Raw genomic sequence first — 23,608 nt, 5'->3', positions numbered from 1 at the left:
TGGGGGAGAAGAGTAATCATCACATCATGGCCTAGAGTGGGCCATTGTCGGTTTGGTTGTTTCTCAGAGATTACAGGATACCCTCTGGATATAGGGAAGTGGGTCAGAGTGGAAAAGGCCAGGTCCTTTTAGTTCTTTAGGAGTCAGCATGAAATAGTCTGAGTCAGGTCTGTGGCTGTTGGAACAGTAGAGGGAATTCCAGGTTGAGCAAATGAACACTACAAAGGAGTGGTAAGTCAAGCTCAAAGGATGCTCAATCTGCCTCCTGATTGCATGATTCTGATTCCTAGATGGATCCAGCCTCCTCTGGAATGTAAGGGAACTCAAGAAAATCAAAGTTATTAGAAAAGTCATTAAATGTCTCAGTTGCAAGCCATTCATCCTCCTAACAACATTTTTATACCCTCCAGATTTATTGCCTGTCCTGCCTCAACCTATGGTATTTGTTCCTATTATTCTTCTCTCTAATATGACCTCACATGTTTTAGCTGTTCACATGGATTTTATCTACCTTCTCAAAGGGAGATTAAATTCTATGCTCTGCTAAGCCTTTGGCTTCATTGTTTTATTTCATCTCTAAACACTCATGGCAAATATAGAATGATAGAGACAGAATGGAAAGGACATTAGTGATGTCATTAATGATTTGGGGGCTATTAGTGGCTATTCAATGGAAACCAGAGTGATTGGGATATAAAGGCACAGAAAGCATCCTAGATCTGAAGTTAAAAGACAGTTTCATAGCTAAGTGCTATCCCTGAATGTCCTGGAAAATCATTTTAGATCTCTTTGGGATTCAGTTTCTTCATCAATTAATAAGCATTTATTAAAATTTACTATGAATATTACTGTGACTGCATTGTTCTGAGCACTGCAATAAAAAGAAAAGGTAAAATATGGCCTTTGTTCTCAAGGAACTCATTCTAATGGAGGGGATTAAGTGAAAATATCCAAGAGATAGAAAATGAAAATGGGAAGTAGTCTCAGAGGGAAAGGTCATTAAGGGACGCACAAGAAAACTTGTCCTGGATAGGGGGGTGCTTCATCTAAATGGTCAAAGAAATCAGAAAGCATAGATGAGAAAGGAAAAATTCTAGGTATAGGGCCAGCAAGTAGAAAGGTACGGAGGATGAAATGTGTGTTGTCTGGGAAAAAGGAAACTGGGCAGCTGGATTTTAGTATATTCAGGGAAGCACAAAATGTGTCAAGGCAGGAAGGACATGGTTCTGGTTGTGGAGGGCTTTAAAAACCAAATGCAGGAATTTCTATTTGATCTTAGAGTAATAGGGAGTCAAAAGACTTTTCTCAGGAGCTTGGGTGTGGCCACCAAAAGGTTCTCCACCCAAGGGTGGATGCTGAGAACAAGAACATGGTCAGACCTCAACCCTAGTAAATTCACATTGATAGATGAGTGGAGAATTAGAGCGAAGAGCTATGAGGTCCACAGATCCACCTGTATATTGAAGATACAGGAGATCTCTGAAGTTCCTTCCAAATCCAAACCTAGAATCCTCTGACCTTGCCCTCTGTATTATTATATACTCAAGCCAATAGGGAATCTCCAGATTCAAAAGTAGAAGGTAAAGAAGCAGACAGAGGAAAAGTAGGAATGGTTTGGGAGTATTGATTCATAGATCACAATACTAGACAAGGCTAGAATGACTGGGACTTAGCTTTCTTTTTCAAAATATTTCCACCTGTGGTCTGAAATGTTCACTTTGCTTCTTCAACTGAACTTTTGGTTAACAAATATTAACTCTTTACAGAAGCAAATACTTTTGTAAAGCTAAGAAAGTTCTTAGTTATTGTTGTTACACAGATTTAGCTCATGTTGCTTTATCTTTTAGATCTATTTTTTTTCAGCAACCATTTTAATCTATCAGATGAAAGAATTTAGTTATCTGGATTCCAGATTTTGTCATCCACAGGTTGTTTCTGTAAGATATGATGATTTTTAAATTTATTACATTGTGGATTAGGATGAAATATATCCCTGATTAAAAAACAAAACAAAACAAAACAAAAAACAACAACCTGACCTGAATTCAAGTGGAATTCAGAATGAAAAAGTAGGAAAGGAGACAAGTTAATTTTGTAGAATGAAACTCTGAGGGAGTTAGGAAAAGGAGGAAAGATTCTTGAAGTAAAAGGATGTAGGTTCCATTTTTGATCTCCATTTCACTTACTAGCCATTTCATTTTGTACAAGTTACATGCTTTCTGGGCTATGGCTTCTTTGTAGGTAATAAAGGGAGCTAGACTCGATAATCTTTTAGTTCCCTTCCAGTTGTATGAACTATATTGCTGAGGTTTTGAGGAAAAGGGACAAAATTCATCCATTACAAAATTTCTGTGTATAATTTTCATTCCCCTAAAGGAAAAATTTTATTTATGTCTCATGACCCTTTGTTCCCAGGACCCAAAATTCAAACTAGAATAATGTGTAATGCTCAAGGAGATAAAGTACAATGTTATATAACCTAAGAAAAAAACAGAAACCAACATATAGGAAGTGGGATGGACAGTTGGAAAAATAGAAACTAGAATAGAAACCACAGTGAGCTAGAGATTTCTCTGGGGAAAGGTAACCTTTAGTAAGTGCTGAAAGCCATGACAGAGGTTTGGTTAAGAACATGGAATTATTTTTTCAATTGAGATCTTTTTTTTTTTTTAAATCATTGTCATTTCTGATTATATGCTTTCCCCTACACTACCCGCTAAGAAATTTCTGATATAATGAAATATTTTTTTTAAAGAAAAAGAAGAAAGAAGCTAAGAATATGAACTCTGGGGCAAAATAATTTGGAAGATAATGGGGAAAGTAATTTCTTTTTTTTTTTTTTTTTTTTTAATTTTTTATTTAATAATTACATTATATTGACACTCATTTCTGTTCCGATTTTTTTTTCCCCTCCCTCCCTCCACCCCCTCCCCTAGATGGCAAGCAGTCCTTTATATGTTGGATATGTTGCAGTATATCCTAGATACAATATATGTTTGCAGAACCGAACAGTTCTCTTGTTGCGTAGGGAGAATTGGATTCAGAAGGTATAAATAATCCGGGAAGAAAAACAAAAATGCAGATAGTTCACATTCGTTTCCCAGTGTTCTTTCTTTGGGTGTAGCTGCTTTTGTCCGTCATTTATCAATTGAAACTCAGGTCTCTTTGTCAAAGAAATCCACTTCCATCAAAATATGTCCTCATACAGTATCGTTGTCGAAGTGTATAATGATCTCCTGGTTCTGCTCATTTCACTTAGCATCAGTTCATGTAGGTCTCTCCAAGCCTCTCTGTATTCATCCTGCTGGTCATTTCTTACAGAACAATAATATTCCATAACATTCATATACCACAATTTACCCAGCCATTCTCCAATTGATGGGCATCCATTCATTTTCCAGTTTCTAGCCACTACAAACAGGGCTGCTACAAACATTTTGGCACATACAGGTCCCTTTCCCTTCTTTAGTATTTCTTTGGGATATAAGCCCAATAGAAACACTGCTGGATCAAAGGATATGCACATTTTGATAATTTTTTGGGCATAATTCCAGATTGCTCTCCAGAATGGTTGGATTCGTTCACAACTCCACCAACAATGCATTAGTGTCCCAGTTTTCCCGCATCCCCTCCAACATTCATCATTATTTTTTCCTGTCATCTTAGCCAATCTGACAGGTGTGTAGTGGTATCTCAGAGTTGTCTTAATTTGCATTTCTCTGATCAATAATGATTTGGAACACTCTTTCATATGAGTGGTAATAGTTTCAATCTCATCCTCTGAAAATTGTCTGTTCATATCCTTTGACCATTTATCAATTGGAGAATGGCTTGATTTCTTATAAATTTGAGTCAGTTCTCTATATATTTTGGAAATGAGGCCTTTATCAGAACCTTTAACTGTGAAAATGTTTTCCCAGTTTGTTGCTTCCCTTCTAATCTTGTTTGCATTAGTTTTATTTGTACAAAGGCTTTTTAATTTGATGTAATCGAAATTTTCTATTCTGTGATCAGTAATGGTCTCTAGTTCATCTTTGGTCACAAATTTCTTTCTCCTCCACAAGTCTGAGAGATAAACTATTCTATGTTCCTCTAATTTATTTATAATCTCGTTCTTTATGCCTAGGTCATAGACCCATTTTGATCTTATCTTGGTATATGGTGTTAAGTGTGGGTCCATGCCTAATTTCTGCCATACTAATTTCCAATTATCCCAGCAGTTTTTATCAAATAATGAATTCTTTTCCCAGAAGTTAGGGGCTTTGGGTTTGTCAAACACTAGATTGCTATAATTGACTATTCTGTCTTGTGAGCCTAGCCTTTTCCACTGATCCACTAATCTATTTCTTAGCCAATACCAAATGGTTTTGGTGACTGCTGCTTTATAATATAATTTTAGATCAGGTACAGCTAGGCCACCTTCATTTGATTTTTTTTTCATTAATTCCCTTGAGATTCTCGACTTTTTATTGTTCCATATGAATTTTGTTGTTATTTTTTCTAGATCAATAAAATATTTTCTTGGAAGTCTGATTGGTATAGCACTAAATAAATAGATTAGTTTAGGGAGTATTGTCATCTTTATTATGTTCGCTCGGCCGATCCAAGAGCACTTAATATTTTTCCAATTATTTAAGTCTGACTTTATTTGTGTGGAGACTTTTTTATAATTTTGCTCATATAATTCCTGACTTTCCTTTGGTAGATAGATTCCCAAATATTTTATGGTATCAACAGTTATTCTGAATGGAATTTCTCTTTGTATCTCTTGCTGTTGGGTTTTGTTGGTGATGTATAAAAATGCTGAGGATTTATGGGGATTTATTTTGTAGCCAGCTACTTTGCTAAAATTATGAATTATTTCCAATAGCTTTTTGGTAGAATCTCTGGGGTTCTCTAGGTATACCATCATATCATCTGCAAAGAGTGATAGTTTGGTTTCCTCATTGCCTACTCTAATTCCTTTTATATCTTTCTCGACTCTTATTGCCGAGGCTAGTGTTTCTAATACGATATTAAATAATAATGGTGATAGTGGGCAACCTTGCTTCACTCCAGATCTTACTGGGAAAGGTTCCAGTTTTTCATGGGGAAAGTAATTTCATTTAAAATTAGATTAACTAGTGGAAGATGATGTAGGACAATGGATAAGAACAGGAAACTTTGGGACACCTCATAATTCTGATCCTCAATTTCCTTATCAGTGAAAAAAGGGCACAGGACTAATTAGACTAAGATATGTATGATGAATTTGGTTTTGGGGCATACATAGAGTGCAGTTATGATGAGATATACTAGTTGAAATGTTCTGAGACATGGGACTGGGAACAATATTGATAGATTCCCTAAAGATATAGATCAGAAAGTAATCTGCCAAAAAGAGCTAAATGTTGTTGCTGAGTATCCAAAAATTCAGAGAAAAATGAAAGCAGAACAGAAATGTAAGAAGAAAGTTTGTGAAGATGTTAGAAGAATGAAAAAAGACAAAGGAGGGAAACCAATGGAATTAGATAAGCATTTATTAAGTTCATGAAACCATATAAGATGTGGCCCAGCACTCAAATCTCATGACTTACTTGGAACAGGTTCAAACTTGGAAACATTCTCAAAAGTCATTTTTTTTTTCTGACTCTTGCCTCTATCTAGAATAGGTACTTTGAAATATTGTTCAAGTCTTCATCTTCACAGATGTGGGTAAAAGGGACAAAGCAATTTGGTGAATTCTCAAAGTTACATTGCCTGTTGAATACAAAACAGTCTTTCACTCTATAGAAAGAGTGTTAAAAACCCAATAAACAATCAAGATTGAGATTCGCATTCCACTCTTGATACTTAGGCTAGTATCTATCTTTATAATATTGCCTTAAAGATTTGAACTTCCCTCATCCAGGAAGAGAAATGAACTTGGAGTTCCTAGAAAGGCAAACCTTTGCATTTCTGATGAGTACCATTTTCCATCCTGGACATTTACAAAGATCTCTGGTCTAAGGCTTTGGATTCCTCCCAGAATGGGGAAAACAACAATTTATTATTTCTAGAGAGGCAACTCCCTGCACTGAACTGTCCCAACAAAAATTGGCAGCATCTTTGTATTAAGCCCAGATTTTGTTACTCTAGATCATAGTTAAGTCCCTTATGTTCTCAAGCAAGTTCCTTTCTCTTGATTGGCAGGTTGGGTCTATGTTTCCTCATCACTTCACTTCTTCAGGTTGCTTCCATTTCTTGAGCTAATCAGCTCAGCAGGGAATAAGTGACAGAGGTGAGATCTAAATCCATTTTCTCTGATAAGAGAGCTAATAAAAGGCATTTTTACTTTAACCTGGAAACCTATATATGTTGATATAGGAAACATAAAAATCTCCATTTTCTCAAATCCAGAGTATTGAGTAAGTGTACCTTAATAATGGCAATTGTTTGTATGAAGCAGCTGTGGTAGAAACATTTATTTCACAATTGTGGGGGTAATATCAAGATTTGGATTTACACCAAAAAACTATTTAATTAATTAAATTTAATTAATCAATAGACATTTATTAAGTACATGTTTTGTGCTGGGCACGTTGTTAGGCAATGAGAACACAAATAAGAGAACTGATTTCACAGAGTTTGATTTTTAATGGGAGAAACAAGTACATGTAAATATAGAACAAATATAAAGTAAATAAATAAACATTAAGGACAAGATAATTAGAAATGGTGGGTCTTAATAGGCAGCTAGGGGGCACCATAGTACATAGGATTGGGCCAAGAGTCTGGAAGGCTCATAACTTCATATCCAACTTCAGACATATAGTAGTTGGGTGACTCTGGGCAAGTCACTAAAACCTGTTTACCTCAGTTTCCTAATCTGTAAATGATCTGGAGAAGCGATTGGCACACCATCCTATTATCTCTGCCAAGAAAACCTCAAATGGGGTCACAAAGACTAGGACATGACTGAAAATGACTCAACAACAGCAACAACTAAGCGGGTCCTAATTAGCTGAAGAGATCCGAATGGCTTCTTGGTGGTGCTTCAAGGTGGCTATACCTTAGAGGAAGAAACGGTTTCTATGAAGTAGAAGGAAGGAGGGAGGGATTTTCAGACATGGGACATGACCAGTTCAGATGAAGGAAATAACAGAAACCAAGTGAGGAGAACAGAAAAGTGATTGGACTAGATAGAAGTACAAGGGAAAAGGAGGAAGATCCAGTGTGCCTGAAGAGACAGGTTGGTGGCATTTCATAAAGATTTTGTTTTTAAAGCTAATAAAAAGTATTTTTTTATTTTAACCTGGAAACCATTAGGGAGTTATTGCAGTTTATAGAATATCAAAGAGGGGATAGGGGGTTACATATGTCCACTTAGCTGGAGATACTTTTATGGAAATTTACTATGCGGAGGCAAAATATTTGAAAAGGATATCATTATCTCTCTAGGAGTACCGATATGAAGAAATTAGTGTAGGAAGGAAACTTGTGAGTTACTCCTGAAATCCCTGAGAATGGAGAAAGCATGATGGGATTGATATAGGAAACATATAAAAAGCAGCCACCAACATTTAGTTAGAGCAATGGACATGTATGAAGTGATTTTCAAAGGAAGATAAATTTTGTATGATGACAGAAGAAGAGTCTGTAAGGGACACTAACAAACAAGTAGGCTACCAACTCTTTCTGTTTTTTTTTTTTTTTTTTTCTGTTCAAGTGTATAGTAGAATGGGGCAAGAGAAAAGTCATACCCCATAGTAATGATGGTGGCTGGTGACCAAGAATATTGTCACCTACCATCTTCTGAAAGCCAGTAGGGGTTGAGAAAGGTCAGGATATAGAAACACTTTTTGTAAGAACAAGGAATTAGGGATAACTTGAGAAGGGGAAGTCTGAGTCAAAGACAAGTTTACTAATGATAATTTGGAGTTTAATGAATGTTTCTGGAGCAAAAAAAAAAAAGGAAAGTTGATGGGTTTTAGAATATATGGCGTGAAGCAGTTTGAAGAATAGTATTCTGTCTCTGGGGTGGGCTAGAATAAATTTAAAAAGAAAAAAGTATTTACAAGGTACTTATACATGGCTGATTCTGTGTTAAACACTGAGGTTACAAATAGAAAGAAAACAGGTAAATCTTTGTCCTCAGGGTGCTTCCATTCTTATGGTGGAAGATAAAATATATATGGGGAATTAAGGCTAGGTAGGGATTTTGCATGAAGTCAGAGGGAATGCAAATTTAGAGTTTTGGGGCACCAGATGAAATGTCCTTTCCAGGAAGAAAGGTGGTGATTTGATGAATTGTCCTGAGAGCTAGATGTGGAAAGTAGGGAGTTAGGATTCTGGGAGTGGGAAAAGTTTATCAACATGGCATGGAGGTGATTAGGAATTAGTGGAATGAGATAAAGTGAAAACTCAGCAGTCAGAACGCAAGGGTCTAAGGGATGGGATTCAGATTCCTACTTCTGTATTTCTATTCTAGTCAGAAGATGAAGTGAGAAGACATGGCATGAAAATATGGTTGAGTAGTCATTTATTAATAACATTGAACTTTGTAACATTAATTTATTGACATCATAGAACCAAAGCTTTGGAGCTAGAGGAGCCTTGCGAGATCTAGTTGTTAAGTACTTTCATTTCACTGAGGAAGGCCCAGCAAGGCCCTTGCATGTCTCATGGATGGGGTTTCAACCCAGTTCCTACATTTGTAAATCTTATTTCCTTTTTACTGTCCTATTCATTTGATACTCAGTAAACATTAATAAAAATGATCTGGTATTTAGAGAAAGTAGTTCTATTGGATAAATACTGGTCTTAGACTGATTTCAGAAAAGCTTGGAAAGACTTACATGAAGTGATATTGAGTGAAGTAAGCAAAATCAGGAGTACATTGTACATAGTAACAAGAAGATTTTGTGAAGGATGACTGTGATGAACTTGGCTCTCTCATTGGTGCAGTGATTCAAGGTAATCCAATACACTTGGGATAGAAAATGCCATCTGTATTCGAGAGAGAACTATGAAGACTAGATATGAAAGAAAGCCTAGTATTTTCACCTTTGTTGGTTTGCTTTTTCTTTCTTGTGATTTTTCCCCATTTGGTCTGGTCTGATTTTTCTTGCATATTTGCCATGTGCAAATATGGAATTATGTTTAACAGAATTGCACATATTTAACCTATATCAAATTGGTTGCTGTTCTGGGGAGGAAGGGAAAGGGAAGAAGAGGAAAAAATTTTGAAACACAAAATCTTACAAAAATGAATGTTGAAAATTCTCTACATGTATTTGGAAAAATAAAATACTATTGAGGAAAAAACAAAACACTGGTCCTAGGATTTCCTTGGTATAGGGGATTGCCAGGTGAGGAACATGCATCTACCAACACAAATCAATAAAATATTTTCACTGCAACCTTTAGCCTGAATTGCCTAAAGACCACAAAGTAAAATTATTTGACCAGAGTAATACAATAAGTGTGTGTCAGAAGTAGGACTTGAAATGATTCTGACTTCAACACTAATTCTCTCTCCATTCTATAGTATTGTCTTTCAGTTCATTAGTAGCTAAACCAGCCACTGGCATTTATGACATTTTGAGACTGAATTCACAAATGGAATTTTACATTAAAGGCAAATCCATCATGGAATTGTTAATGGAGTCTTTTATGTCCAGTATCCTAGTCATCCATCCATCCATTTATCAATTAGTCACCACTCAGTCAGTCAATAAACATTTATTTATTAGGCATCTACTATGTTTCAGGCACCCTGAACATTGTGCCAAATATTTGGGATGCAAATCCAAAGGATGAAATAATCCTTACTTTCAAGGAGTTTGCATTTTAGTAGACAACACGTCAATATGAAATAACTTACAAAATGAAGATGAATGAGATAATCACAAATGAATATAAACTCTGTAAACACAAGGTTTCAGTAGTGTAAAGAATACAGAAGCAGTTGAAGGGATCTGGAAAGGCTTCAGAAAGAAGCTAATGATTGAGTAGCATCTGGAGAGAAAAGAGGTGTTCCAGAAAGCAAAAGGGAGGAGCCCAACTCCAGGGCTTTCTCATAGGACTTTATGGCTTCTCCTGATTTTCCTTTCATTTTATGAATGAACCCCAGAAGACTCAAACTCTCCACATCTGATTCGTTTTGATGAAGACGCTTTTTAGAGAGTTTCTCCAAAGCAGTGCAAAGATTTATTTTTAACATGTTATTATTTGTGTTTATTTTTATTCCTTCCAGATAATGGGTGAGAGCATCAGCCTCAGACTTCCTATGAAACTGAAGAAAGCAGCCATAGTGATAATGGATCTTTTGTCTTATAGAATCTCTAAGTTGCTTCTTATTCAGCACCTTCTGGTAGTTTTTTTCTGCTTCATGGAAGTCACGTGCTTCTGTATACATGTTGCCTAGTTCTATATAACTATCTTCCAATGTGGGATTAAGTTTTTTTGTCTTTTCAAAATAAAATATGGCTGACTGAATTGCTTTTTCAAGATTTCCTCTATCCTTGCCACGTGGATGATAGTTGGTAGCCTTCTTGATTTGATTCATTTTTGTCTTGTAACACAATCCGATCTGGTAATGCAGGATAGCTGAGGATGGAGTGGACTCTAAAGCAGTTTGGTAGAGTTCAAGAGCTTTATCTAGGCACAATTTGTTGCAGTAAAATTTAGCTGCATAACGAAGGACATAGGGCTGTGAGGAGTTACTGTTTAAAGCCTCTTCAAGGTACTTTTCTCCTTCTTCCTCTTCATCAAGGGACTGGAGCTTCAGTGCAAGAAGAACCTTAATGTAAGCATCTTCTGGGTTGAGAGTGACGGCCCGTCTAAGTGGTTCTAGAGAAATACTAGACTGTTGTTTGACAGGACTGTCCAGGCGAAACATGGTGATTGCAAATCCAGTGTTGAATTCAGGGTTCTCAGGCTCTGATTCCAGAGCCTTTTGGAAACAAGCTTTGGCCCTTTCATAATATGTCCGTGTAAACTTGAGCAGTGCCCACCCTTCTTCACAGTCAATTTCTGCAAGTTCCACTTTATAGCGGAAAGGACTTGAAAGCTTCTTACAACTTGCCTCTACCCTGTCTAGGTAAGTCTGGGCTTCAGGCAGTCTGTTCATGTGATAATAGATCCAAGCATAGTTTCCCCAGGTCACAAAGCTTTTTATTTCTGCTTGATCATTATGAAACTGTTGGATCAATGCTTCAGTTTCTGTCAAGATTTTCAGAGCCTCCTCATTTTGACCTCTCACATGCTTTATGTAAGCTAATGTATTGTGAATTCCCACATTGGACTTCGTGTCTAGGAAATTAATTTCTTCCAGAATCCTGTTTTCTAAATCAGGCAAGTCTATGTCTTCTCTCATTAAATCCCATGTGAAGTGGCATCTCAGCTGGAGCAGGGCATCCATCATAGCATTCCTCTCAGATATCTCACTGTGGATATAAATAGGATATTCTGTTATTAATTGTTGCTATTAGTCCTTCATTCTTTAAGAGGACATTAGGGTGACATCAGGAAGGACTGATGTCTTGCTTGCAAATGAATTAGATTTAAGTGAGGCAGGGCTGTGCAAAATTATCAGCTTTACTCTCTTCTAGAGTAATCTGAGTCCAGTGGTAAGACATACTGTACTACTGGAGATGTCTCCAGATGCAAGAGACACTTTGTCTTTTGTTTATTTGGATCTGTTTTTATTACATATATATGCCATAAAACTAAGATATACATATATATTAGTTTTATAACATTTACTTTTGTAAAATTTTTATATCCTCCCATTTTTTATGTTTTCTTTCCTTCCCCTCCTCTTTCCCAAGATAGCAAGCAATTTAACGTGGATCATACATGTATATTAAACACATTTCCACATTAGTCATGTTATGAAAGAAGAATTAGAACAACAAGGAAAAACCATGAGAAAGAAAAACAAACAAACAAAAAAACCCCAGTAAAAATAGTATTGTGAATCTATATTCAGACTACATAGATCTTTCCTTAGATGTGGATAGCATTTTCCATCATAAGTTTTTTGTAATTGTATTGCTTAAAAGAGTTAAGTCTGTCAAAGTTGGTTGTTATATATTGTTGCTTTTACTGTGTACCATGTTCTCCTCACTTTACTCAGCATCAGGTCGTGGTAAATCACGATTTTTCTGAAATCTTTCTGCTCATCATTTCTTGGAGCACAGTAGTATTCCATTACATTTCCATGCCACAATTTGTTCAGCCCTTCCCTAATTGATTTCACCTCCTCGATTTCCAATTCTTTACCACTACAAAGAAAGCTGCTATGAACATTTTTTACATATGGTTTCCTCTTTTTTATGATCTATGAGATTATAGACATAGTAGTGGTATTGCTGGATCAAAAAGCATATACAGTTTTATACCCCTGTAGGCATAGTTTTAGCTTGCTCTTCAGAATAGTTGAATCAGTTCATAACTCCATCCACAAAGCTTTACTGTTCCAGTTTTCCCACATAATCTCCAATATTTCTAATTTTCCTTTTCTGTCATATTAGACAATCTGATAGGTATGAGATGGTACCTCAGAGTTGTTTTAATTTGCCTTTCTTTAATCAATCGTGATTTAGAGAATTTTCCCATATTATTATGGATTTAATTTCTTCATCTGAAAACTGCCTGTTCATAGCCTTTGACCATTTATCAATTGGGGAATGACATATTCTAATCAATTTGACTCAGTTCTCTATATAGTTTAGAAATGAAGCTTATAAAAATTGAATCAACTTTTTGCTCACCTTTTAATCTTGGTTGCATTGGCTTTGTGCAAAAACTTTTTAAATTTAATGTAACCAGAATGATTTAGATTAGGTTGTTAATGGGGCAGAGCCATGATGATGGAGTAAAGGCAGGGATGCACTCAAGCAAGCTCTCCCACAAACCCATCCAAATTGTTTAAATAATGTCTCTAAACAAATTTTAGAGCATCAGAACCCACAAAAAGAATTTTCCAGCTGAAGATAGATTGCAAGGTTAACAGGAAAGGTCTCCTGCACAAGAATGAAAATCTAGTGCAGCTTCTGGAGGCCTCAACCCAAAGGAGTTCTCTTTACTAGCACTGAGGAAGGACACTGTTGCTTTAGTCATTAGAATTCACAATCACAGTGGAGTGGGGATCCTCCTCATAGTTCTGGAGTAGAAAAGGGTGCTTATGGTCAGGTCCCTAGAAGAATCTCTGAAAACAGCTGCACAAAACTCTTGAAGCATGGCACATGACACTCTGCTCTTTAGAAACAGAGCCTTACTTTAGCAAAGAGTTAAAAACTGAGTAATGGGCTGGGAAAATGAGCAAACAACAGAAAAAGACTGTGACCATAGAAAGTTACTATGATGACACAGAAGATCAAAACATATATTCAAAAGATGACCAAGTCAAAGCTGCTACATTCAAAGTCTCCAAAAAAAAAATACAATTTCAAGCATTAATGATTAAAAGATTGGAGCTGAATAGAAAATTTTATTTTCATATATGGGACTTAGGAAAAGTGTAAGGAGCTAATCAGAAAAGAGAAATCATAAGGAAATTAATAAGGAGGGAGGAAGGGAGAAAATCTAAAACCCTAAGTTTTAAAAACAAAAGTAAAAACTGTTTTACATGTTATTGGAAATATGTGCATATATATGCACACATAAACATATATTCACATTTTTGTTAAGTGCCATGTATTGCTGAAAAAAAAGATATTCTTTTCCATCCCCATTCAGTTTTCTCCGGAGCTCTGTAAATTGATACTTAAAAGTCATGAGAAGTTTCTCTTGATTAGAAAGAATACACATAGAGCACACAAGTGTGAACTAAATATTAAGAGATAACATCTGAAAAAATAAAATTAATGGTGAGAGAGAAATGTTCTGAAGAAAGGGAAATGGAGAGATAGAATGACAAAAAATATCTACCATAAAAGAGGCAAGAAAATGATTTTACAGTGGGAGAGAAGAGGAAATGAAGGGGATCCAATGAACCTTACTCTCATTAGAATTGGCTCAAAGAGAGAATAACACACTCAATTGGGTAGAGAAATCTATCTTACCCTATGAAAAATTGGAAGGAAATGGGATAAGAGAAGGGAAGGTGATAGAAGGGGGAGGGCAGAATGAAGGAGTCAGTAGTCAGGAGTAAAACACTTTTGAGGAAGGATAGGATGAAAAGAGGGAGGGAATATAATAAACAGTGGAAATAGGATGGAGAGAAATATAATTAGCAATAATCACTGTGAAAAAATTTTTGAAAAAAGTTTCTTTGATAAAGGTCTAATTTCTGAAATACATAGAGAACTAAGTCAAATTTATAAAAATAAGGACCATTCCTTAAATAATCAAAATATCAGAACATTTTCCTGATACAGTAATTAGTTATTTATAATCATATGAAAAAATGTTCTAACTTACTTTTAATTGGAGAAATGCAAATTAAAACAATTCTAGGGTATTACCTCATACCTATTAGATTGGCTAATAAAGACAGAAAAAGAAAATTACAAAAGTTGGAGGAGATGTAGGGAAGATGAGATACTAATGCAAGAGTTGGTGGAGTTGTGAGCTGATTTAATCATTCTGTAAAGGAATTCGGACTACACCCAAAGAATTATGAAACTGTGCACATCCTTTGATCTAGCAATATCACCACTAGGACTCATGTTAAAAGAAATTAAAAAGAAAAAGGAAAGATCATCTTGCAAAAGACTTCCTTGAGCTGATACAAAGTGAAATGTGCCATGTATAAAGTAACAGCAGTATTATAAGATGATCAGCTGTGAATGACTTAGTTATTCTCAGCAATACAATGATCCAAGTAAACTATGAAGGACTTATGATGATAAATGCTTTCCATTCCCAGAGAAAGAACTGATGATGTTTGAATACAGATTGAAGAATGCTTTTTAAAAATTATTTTTCTTGAGGATGTTTTCCATATGTTTTTTCTTTTCTCCCCACAACAGACGAGTGTCTGTTATGAAAATGTTTTGCATTTCTCTCTCTCTCTCTCTCTCTTCTCTCTCTCTCTCTCTCTCTCTCTCTCTTTCTCTCTCCCTCTCTCTCTCTCTTTATATATATATGTGTGTGTGTATAACCCACATATACATATGTGTGTGCGTGTATCAAATTGTTTGCCTTCTCAATGTGAGGTGGAAAGTAGGGAGAGAATTTGGAGCTCAAAGTTTAAAAACTAATGTTAAAATTATTTTGACATGTAACTACAGAAAATAAAATATGAAATAAATACAAAAAAGAATTACCATTGTCCACCTCCACTCCCATAACAGAGAACTATGTGTGTCCTTCAAAATCTTTCCAATTCCTTCATTCCTTAAGAGGGCATGCATCTGGTCAAGCCCAAAGAAACCTGATCCTACATAATTGAATCTCTCTGTCAAGTCTCTTTTTTTATGGAAGGGAGATTGTAGAGAGTTTAGTGGAGTGGCTGCTATGATATATGCAGATTGCTCAGGACTTGGGTATAAAAAGGGAAGAAAAGCAAGAGCTTCATGTTCTTCCTTTTATCCTTTGACTGCCTTGGTATGGTATTGTATTTAATTTGGGAGACATTTTTCTGTGAAAATCACTGCTGGGCTCTGTGCTTACTATTGCTATTTGAGTTAAGCCTTTCCTTTCCTAGGAGTTCCTCTGAAGAAGTGTCACTGGGATCATCCAGTCGTTGAGCATATCATACCTCTATTACTTCTGGGTCATGGACTCTGTGTCCTGGGGAGCCAATATTGTCAAACAGTCATGCTCATGTTCCACACAACAGCATAATAATTTGAAACCTCCCTTTATAACAGGTGCATGACAAAGTGCATTAGAAAATCTTAGATAGTATCATGTCTCTTTGGTCTACTTGTTTGGTGCAAGGAATGGAATAAAAATGACTACCAGCTTAGAGGTACACCACCGTCCCCTATTTTTCTTTAATATTGCTAATTAGTGAGTTGATGAACTGACATAGCTGTAGTCCTTCCAGGCTTTGCAGATGATGGCAAAGAGATATATAATTTTTGGTAATTTGAGGCAGCATCTAACTCCCAGCAATGACACAACATGCTTTTTCTCAGGTCGAGAGACTCCAGATATGTTCATGAAATCTATGAGTACTACCACATCAAACCCTTAGCCTTTAGATCAAAAGCTGTACCTCATTTGTAGTTAGCATAGTGTATTGCATATAGTAAGCACCTAGTAAATACTTGTTCAATTGGATCAAATTGGATTGTTTCTGCCTTGTGCTGTGAGATTCCTTTTTAAACACATAGGAATTTCATAGATTTCTTTGTCAAACAATGGGCTTGGGTAGGGTGATCTTGAAGCTCCCTTTCTGGTCTAAGTAGTATGACTCCAGTTGGGATCATCAATGGTGCTATGTATTGACATTGGCATTGTATTGACACTGTCCATGAAATTTCAGTTTAGGGCTGTTTCTACATGTGTCTATAAAATTGTATACATGGACTCATTCATAACAAGAAGGAATAATAAACAAATCATTAATGAGCAATGTATTAGACACAGGAGTTGCACTGTGACAAGCAAGCAGACTTCTATTTAGTCAGTTACTTAAGGATTAATAAATATCTTTCTTTTTTAAATTTAGTATTTTAATTTTCTTCAGTTACACATAAAATAAATTTTAACATTCATTTAAAAAAACTATGAATTGCTGATTCTCTCTCCTCCTTATTCCCTATCCTCACACCCCTCATTGAGAAGGCAAGCAATTTGAAACAAGTTATATGTGTTCTCTTGCAAAACATTTCCATAATAGTTATTTTGTAAAAGAAGACAGAGACCAAAAGAATAGCTTCAATAAAAACAAAGAAAGTTTAAAAAGTATGCTTACTCTGGCATGGACAGCATTTTTGATTATAAGTTTTTCAGAGTTGCCTTGAATCATTGTATTGCTGAGAACAGCTAAATCATTCACAGCTAATCATCTTACAATATTGCTGTTACTTTGTTCACATACATTTCCCTTTTGCATCATCTCATGGAACTCTCTCCAGGTTTTTCTGAGATCATCCTGCTTGTCATTTCTTATAGCACTATAGTATTCCATTATAATTACCCACATAGTTTTTTCAGTCATTCCCCAATTGATAGACATCTCTTTAATTTCCAGTTCTTTACCCCCTAAGAAATGCTAACTGAGCACCTTTTAAGATCCCAGTAAAGTATTAGTTGCTATGAATAATAAGAGAAATATAAAATACATTCTGGAATCCTCAGGGAGATTAGTTTTTGATTCCTGACAGTATATAAAAAGGCTTTGTATTTTATATCCAGGAATTCAATAAATATGTCCGATATGTCCTCTATGGGATAAATAGTTGGCACAGTAGATAGAACACTGGGTCTGAATTCACAAAGACCAGAATTAAAGTTCAGTCTCAAACATTTACTAGCTGTGTGATCCTAGCAAGCCACTTTAACTTTTGCTTGTTTTAGTTTCTTCATCTGTAAAATGAGAATAAGAATAGCATCTACTCTCCCAGAGTTGTGATTAAAAGAGATATTTTTAAAGAATTTAGCAAAATGCTTGGCATATACTGTTATATAAATGTTAGTTGATATAATTATTGTTGTTGCTGTTGTTATTTTTAATTATTCCTCTCTGAGTCCTCAAGAGATGGGCTTGGGCTTGGACTTAAGCATTAGGTTATAGAATAAATTGATTCACAATGTATTCCCCTATAGGAACTCATGAAATCTATGAGTACTACAACATCAAACCCCTAATCCTTAGATTAAAAAGCTGCACCTCATTTATATCTGGCATAGTGCATTGCTAGTGAATGCTTGTTCAATTGGATCAAATTGGACTGTTTTTGCCTTGTGCTATGAGACTGAAGGCTTCCTGTCCCACCTGTCCCTCCTCTTCACAGATATATCAAACCTATTTGAGGTGGGTTAAAAGAATGATCTGAATCTTCCCTGGGTCTGACACTGACTCTCACACCAGGCAGAGAGAGGATAGAAAAGGAACCAGCTGAGAAAATTAAGTCAGCCACATGTGGGAATCCAGCCAAAGAATCAGTGAACGAGGTAGTCACATCACTTAACGTAATCACTCTAGACAGATCTCAACATACTCATTATCTAATATCATGTATAAGCGAGGCACGGTAAGAGATGTTTTAAGAATAAAAATCTTGGTTACTTTCTAGTTCTCATTTTACAGCTTTTTAACTATGGCTTTCAGGGGTCTCTTGTCATTATTGTTAAATGGAGTGAGGAGCTTCTAAGTATGATCATATATTTTCCTGTCCTACTACTTCTGGTAAAGGAAAAGTATTTTGGGGATTAAAGAAATGAACAATAAAATTTGAGAACATAAAGCTATGTGTATATGTGTACATATATATGCACGTATATGCATAAATACATATCAATATATATTTTCAGGCATATATTTATACATATATGCCCTATGACCCAGGACTCAGGATTTCCAACTAAGTTCATCATTTCATGCCTGGACTATTGCAGGAACCTTCTAAATATTCTCATTTGACTCCAGTCTTTTCTGCCACTTATCATTCTTATTCCCCACTGTCAGATTAACATTCTTAACATAACCCATTTCATCAGTTTATGCCCCATTTGAAAATTCTTGAATGGTTACCTACTCTCTAGAGGACAAGTCCAGATCTCTTCATTGGACCCCCATTTGACACTGATCACATATCGTTTTGTAGGATGAATTCTCCACCCAATGGGTTATATGAGCATCTGCCTTCAGTGTTAATGAAGAATGCTCATCCATTTAAGTCTGATAAGATAGCAGGTAGAAAATTTCAAAGGCAATAGAAGAGAAAGAAAGAAAGCTCTTTACCTCATAATTGATTCCTTGTTATTTCTTTTGAGTTTCTTTAAGGATGTTAAAGAGACGAATTCCCTCTTCAGAAGCCGGCTTTGCTTCTTTTAGGCTGTGCAAAGCAGAGTTAAATAATCAAAGGAGGAGGATCCTATTAGGTCACATGCATGCGGTTTGGAGAAATAGAAACTGAAAATGACTCATAGTAAGTTTCTCAGCAACTGAATGAATGCTGAATCCTGGGACTGAGAAATCTTGAAAAACAAGCACCTAGATTAAAAAACAAAACAAAACAAAAATATTCCCTGTATTTTGTTTTTTTACCCCCTTCATTTTAAAATATTTACTCATCTTCTTCCTTATTTCCTTCCAAACCCTCTAGCTCTTCCTCCCATTTTCACTTGTGGCAAAGAATACACATTAAGAAAAGCCATAAAATCATGAATATAGGCTTTTACCTGGAGCAGAATGATTTGGAAAAAAAATTAGGAAAAAAAATTAATAAAAAATTAGACTAACTAGTGGTAGAGAAAGTGGCAAGGCAGTATGGGATTAAAATTCAGATTAAAAAATTTTTGTGATTCTGTAGTCTGCATGTTGACTTAAAAACCTGAAACTTTTTTAAGTTTCATTGCCTTTTTATTCTTCTTGTCACACATTTCTCAATTACATTTTAATCTAATTAAGGCTTTGGGAGTTTTGCTGATGGGTCAGAACCCAGAGTCTGATCAAAAATACATATCTAGCTAAGAAATGTATAGCAACAAAATCTTATCTTGCTAACATCTTATTTGACCTTGCAAAAATCTCATCCTGTCTCTTCATCTATCCTGGCTCTTTATTTGTCCTACAAATCCTGATTCTTTCCTTATTTTTCTTTTACATTTTACAATCTTGTAGGCTGTTAAGCCTGCTGGCTGAAGCCCAAAATTTCAGCATATAAAGCACCCCCAAATTTTACTAATAACCAGACTCAGAATCTGGTCCTTTTCACTATTACATTAATAAAATCTTTTATAACTATAAGAGAATCTATTTACACAAGCCATTCATCAGTTGATAAATAGTCAGAGGATATGAACAGAAAAAAATTTTAGGTGAAGAAATTAAAGTCACTTCTAGTTTTATGAAAAAATATGTTCACTATTGATTAGAAAACTACAAATTAAGGCGACTCAGAAGTACCACTTTATACCTCTTAAATTAGCTAAGATAGCAGGAAAAGATTATGATAAATGTTTGAGGGGATGTGGGAAAATTGGGACATTAATTCATTGTTAGTGGAGTTGTGTAATGATCTAACTAGTATGGAGAGCAATTTGGAACTATGCCCAAATAGCTATTACTGTGCATACCCTTTGATCTAGCAATGAATTGGTATCCTAAAAAGATCACAAAGGAGGGAAAAGAACCTACATGTACAAAAATATTTGTAGCAACTCTTTTTGTAGTGGCAAGGAACTGGAAATTGGGTAGAAGCCATCAATTGGGGAATGGCTGAATAAGTTATGTTATATGAATGCAATGGAATATTATTATTGTATAAGAAATGTTGAGAAACACTTACTTGAATTGATACTAAGATAAGTAGAATTAGAAAAACATTGTACACAGTAATGACAAGCTTATGTGATGATTAACTGTGATGGACTTGGCTCTTTTCAACAATGAAGGAATCCAAGACAATTCCAATAGGTCTGGTGGAAAGTACAATATGCATCCAGAAAAAGAATTATGGAGACTAAATATGAATCAAAGTATAAGCATTTTCATCTTTTGTTGTTCTTGTTTGTTTGTTTACTTGATTGTTTTCTTTCTCATGTTTTTTTTTTTTTCATTTGATCTGGTTTTCTTTTTTCTTTCTTTTTTTTTTTTGTATAGCATACAAATATGGAAATATGTTTCAAAGAATGGCACATGTTTAACTTATATCATGTTCCTTTCTGTCTAAAAGAGAAGGTAGGGAAGAGAAAGGGACAAAAAGTTGAAACATAAGGTTTTGCAAAGATAAATATTGAAAACTATCTTTACATATATTTAGAAAAATAAAATGCAATCAAAATCCAAAAAAGAGAGAGAGAAAATCTTTTTCAATTATTTCAAACCAACTATGAATCATGACTCTCAGATCTAGGATTGTGAGCTGGATGCCTCTGATGGAAAGGACCAGGAGTAGGAACAACTGTTTGATCCAAGATAGTTAATTTTTCTGATTCTGTTTCCTTATTGGCAGATGAGACCATAGAACCAAATAAACTGAGGTCTAACATCATATTTTACAGATGAATTTGTGAAGGAAAACACTGTGTGCAGGGACAGGGAAACATTCAGAAAATGCCCTGTTACTGGAGAGATGAGACTTGAAGAGTGCTGACTAATCTCCTTAGTGATGTCATTTGGAAAGTGACAGGCCTCCCCAAAATGTGTATCCTGAGAAGAACAGAAGCTAAAATAGAGAGAGGGCTAATATTTAGAGGTAAGAAGGAAGATGTAGGACTGGCTTGTAAAGGAGCTGTAAGAAGGAACAGTAACACAAGAGGAGAACCGATGAAATTCAACAAACACTGATTAAGTAATTTTTTTTGTGTGTGCTTTACCTTCTTACAAACATATGTAACCTGTGGCCCAGCACCCAAAGCTCAAAGCTAAGATGGAACAAGTTCAGCATTGGAGAATTCTTAAAAGTAATTAAATAGGGCAGCTAGATGGTGCAGTGGATAGAGCACCAGCCCTAAAGTCAGGAGGATTTGAGTTCAAATCTGGTCTCAGGCACTTAACACTTCCTAGCTGTGTGACCCTGGGCAAGTCACTTAACCCCAATTGTCTAAATAAACCAAACAAAAAAAGTAAATAGATTCTTTGAAACTTGTTTATTTTGTAGAATTTCCTTCCTTTATCAAAAAAGGATGTTCTTTTTTATGTTTTAGAAGGAAATTCTACAAAATAAACAAGATTCAATCACCAGGATATGCTTCTTAGAAGTAAGCCTGATCTGTCTTCAGTGATCTTTGTATTTCTCTGATTGATTGATTGATTCGGTAAATCTGTTTTTATAGTTTTTCCTTTTATAATTGTCCAATCATGTCTGATTCTTTATAAGTCTATGAAATTATCCATGGAATTTTCTTGGCAAAGATATTGGAGGAGTTTTCCATTTCCTTTTCCAGTGTGTCTCCCTTTTTTAAGATGAGGAAGCAAGGCAAATAAGGGTTAAGTGACTTTTCCAGGATCACTTAACTAGTTAGATATCTTGAGTCTAGATTTTAACTGACTGACATCTTTCTAACTCCAAGTCTAGCACTCTGACAAATGAGCTACCTAGCTGCCTTTCTCTTTTCTGCCTTCTACTGAGTGATCTCTGAGTAGTCATTTTGGGTGAGGGTCTTCTACATTCCTCACAATCCTATACTGAACCTTAAAAATGCTACTGGAAAGTTCACTTATTAAAGGGTCACAACTCTGTACCTTTACATAGTCATTTATTTTGTTATTATTATGTATATTTTTAGACATAATCAATATTCCACACTAGGCCATTATTCCTTAAACCTCATCAGGGTGATCAGGCCCTCTAGATGAACTATCTGCCTTCAAATAAGCCATGATCCCTATCCTTACGGTGTCTACTATGACCATCTGATCTCTTCCACCAACTCGCTAACATACATGGGTTTCTAAGGAGAGGCTTTCTCTAGTTTTCATCAAGCTGTTCACCATTTAATAAATATCTAAGAAGGAGGTGATTTTTAATAAGCTAGTGCCCATGCCATTCTACCAAAGTTATAAATGATTCCACAATATTGTAATGGTTTAAGGATCACTATTTTGTCCACACAATTTAAAAAGAGAATAAGGTATTGATTGGATACTATGAATCATTTAAATTATCTGGAAAAATTCCTTTCTCAATACGAACTTCCAAAGACATTGTAAAATGACTCTGATGAAAATAGACAGTAACTTTCAATAAATGAGACTCACACTTACCCATAATTATTTTTGAAAAGGAGATGGCAATAGATTACCTTTCTTTGGCCCAATTGGATATACTTTGCAAACTCTTCTTCTCTTTGGGGGAAGAAGGAGAGAAAAAGCAGGAGGGAGGAAAGAAGGGAAGGAGGGAGAGACAGGAGAGAGAGAGAGAGAGAGAGAGAGAGACAGAGAGACAGAGAGACAGAGACAGAGACAGAGACACACACAGAAAGAGATAGATAGATAGAAAGAGAGAAAGGGAGAGAGAGAGAAAGGAACAGAAACAGACAGAGAGACAGAAAGATAGACAGAGAGACAGAGACAGAGAAAGAGAAAGGGGGTGGGTATGGGGATGGAGGTGGGAGAGACTTATGCCTTTAGACCCATATTTTGGAGGAAAGAGGAGTAATGAAAGTGAGCTTCTTCTCTGGCCATGTGCCTTCCATTTCACATTCTACTTTTTTCAAATCCCATCTCCATCCTCCTGTTAGGCATAACATGGTCCACTCAATGATAGACATTTTTATATTTGATCTTTTCCAATACATTTGGTGATTCGGAACCCCTTTAGATCACCATCTAAATATTCTCCCATCCCCATCACTTAATTTCTTATTCCTATTCCCTTCATTCCTCTTGCCCTAAAGTTCCACCCATAATACCCACCCCTTTTATTATGCCCTCTGGAATGCTTGTTTCATGAACAATAAACTTCCCTTCATCTAAAATCTTTTCTTCTCTCTTAAAATCTTCTAATTATTCCTGAAACCTAGTTTCCCTCTACTAATATAGACTCCTTGGCCACCCTTTTATAATACTAGCTGCGCT

General features: G+C 35.6%; 1 protein-coding gene across 1 annotated transcript; it reads right to left on the bottom strand.

Annotated features, from left to right (window-relative positions):
• Positions 1-6,510: 6,510 nt before the first annotated feature.
• Positions 6,511-18,924, bottom strand: LOC127551674 (interferon-induced protein with tetratricopeptide repeats 1B-like). Its single transcript, XM_051981612.1, has 2 exons — positions 18,827-18,924; positions 6,511-11,408 (listed from the first exon to the last, which is right to left on the bottom strand). Exons 1-2 carry the CDS (start codon positions 18,829-18,831, stop codon positions 9,950-9,952), a joined length of 1,464 nt encoding a protein of 487 aa, XP_051837572.1. The 5' UTR covers positions 18,832-18,924; the 3' UTR covers positions 6,511-9,949.
• Positions 18,925-23,608: the final 4,684 nt, after the last annotated feature.

This window comes from Antechinus flavipes, chromosome 2 (genome assembly GCF_016432865.1).
Source record: "Antechinus flavipes isolate AdamAnt ecotype Samford, QLD, Australia chromosome 2, AdamAnt_v2, whole genome shotgun sequence".
In the NCBI taxonomy this organism is placed as follows: Eukaryota; Metazoa; Chordata; class Mammalia; order Dasyuromorphia; family Dasyuridae; genus Antechinus; species Antechinus flavipes.
The sequence above is the reverse complement of the archived record's forward strand: the minus strand, read 5'-3'. Positions and strand labels throughout refer to the sequence as shown.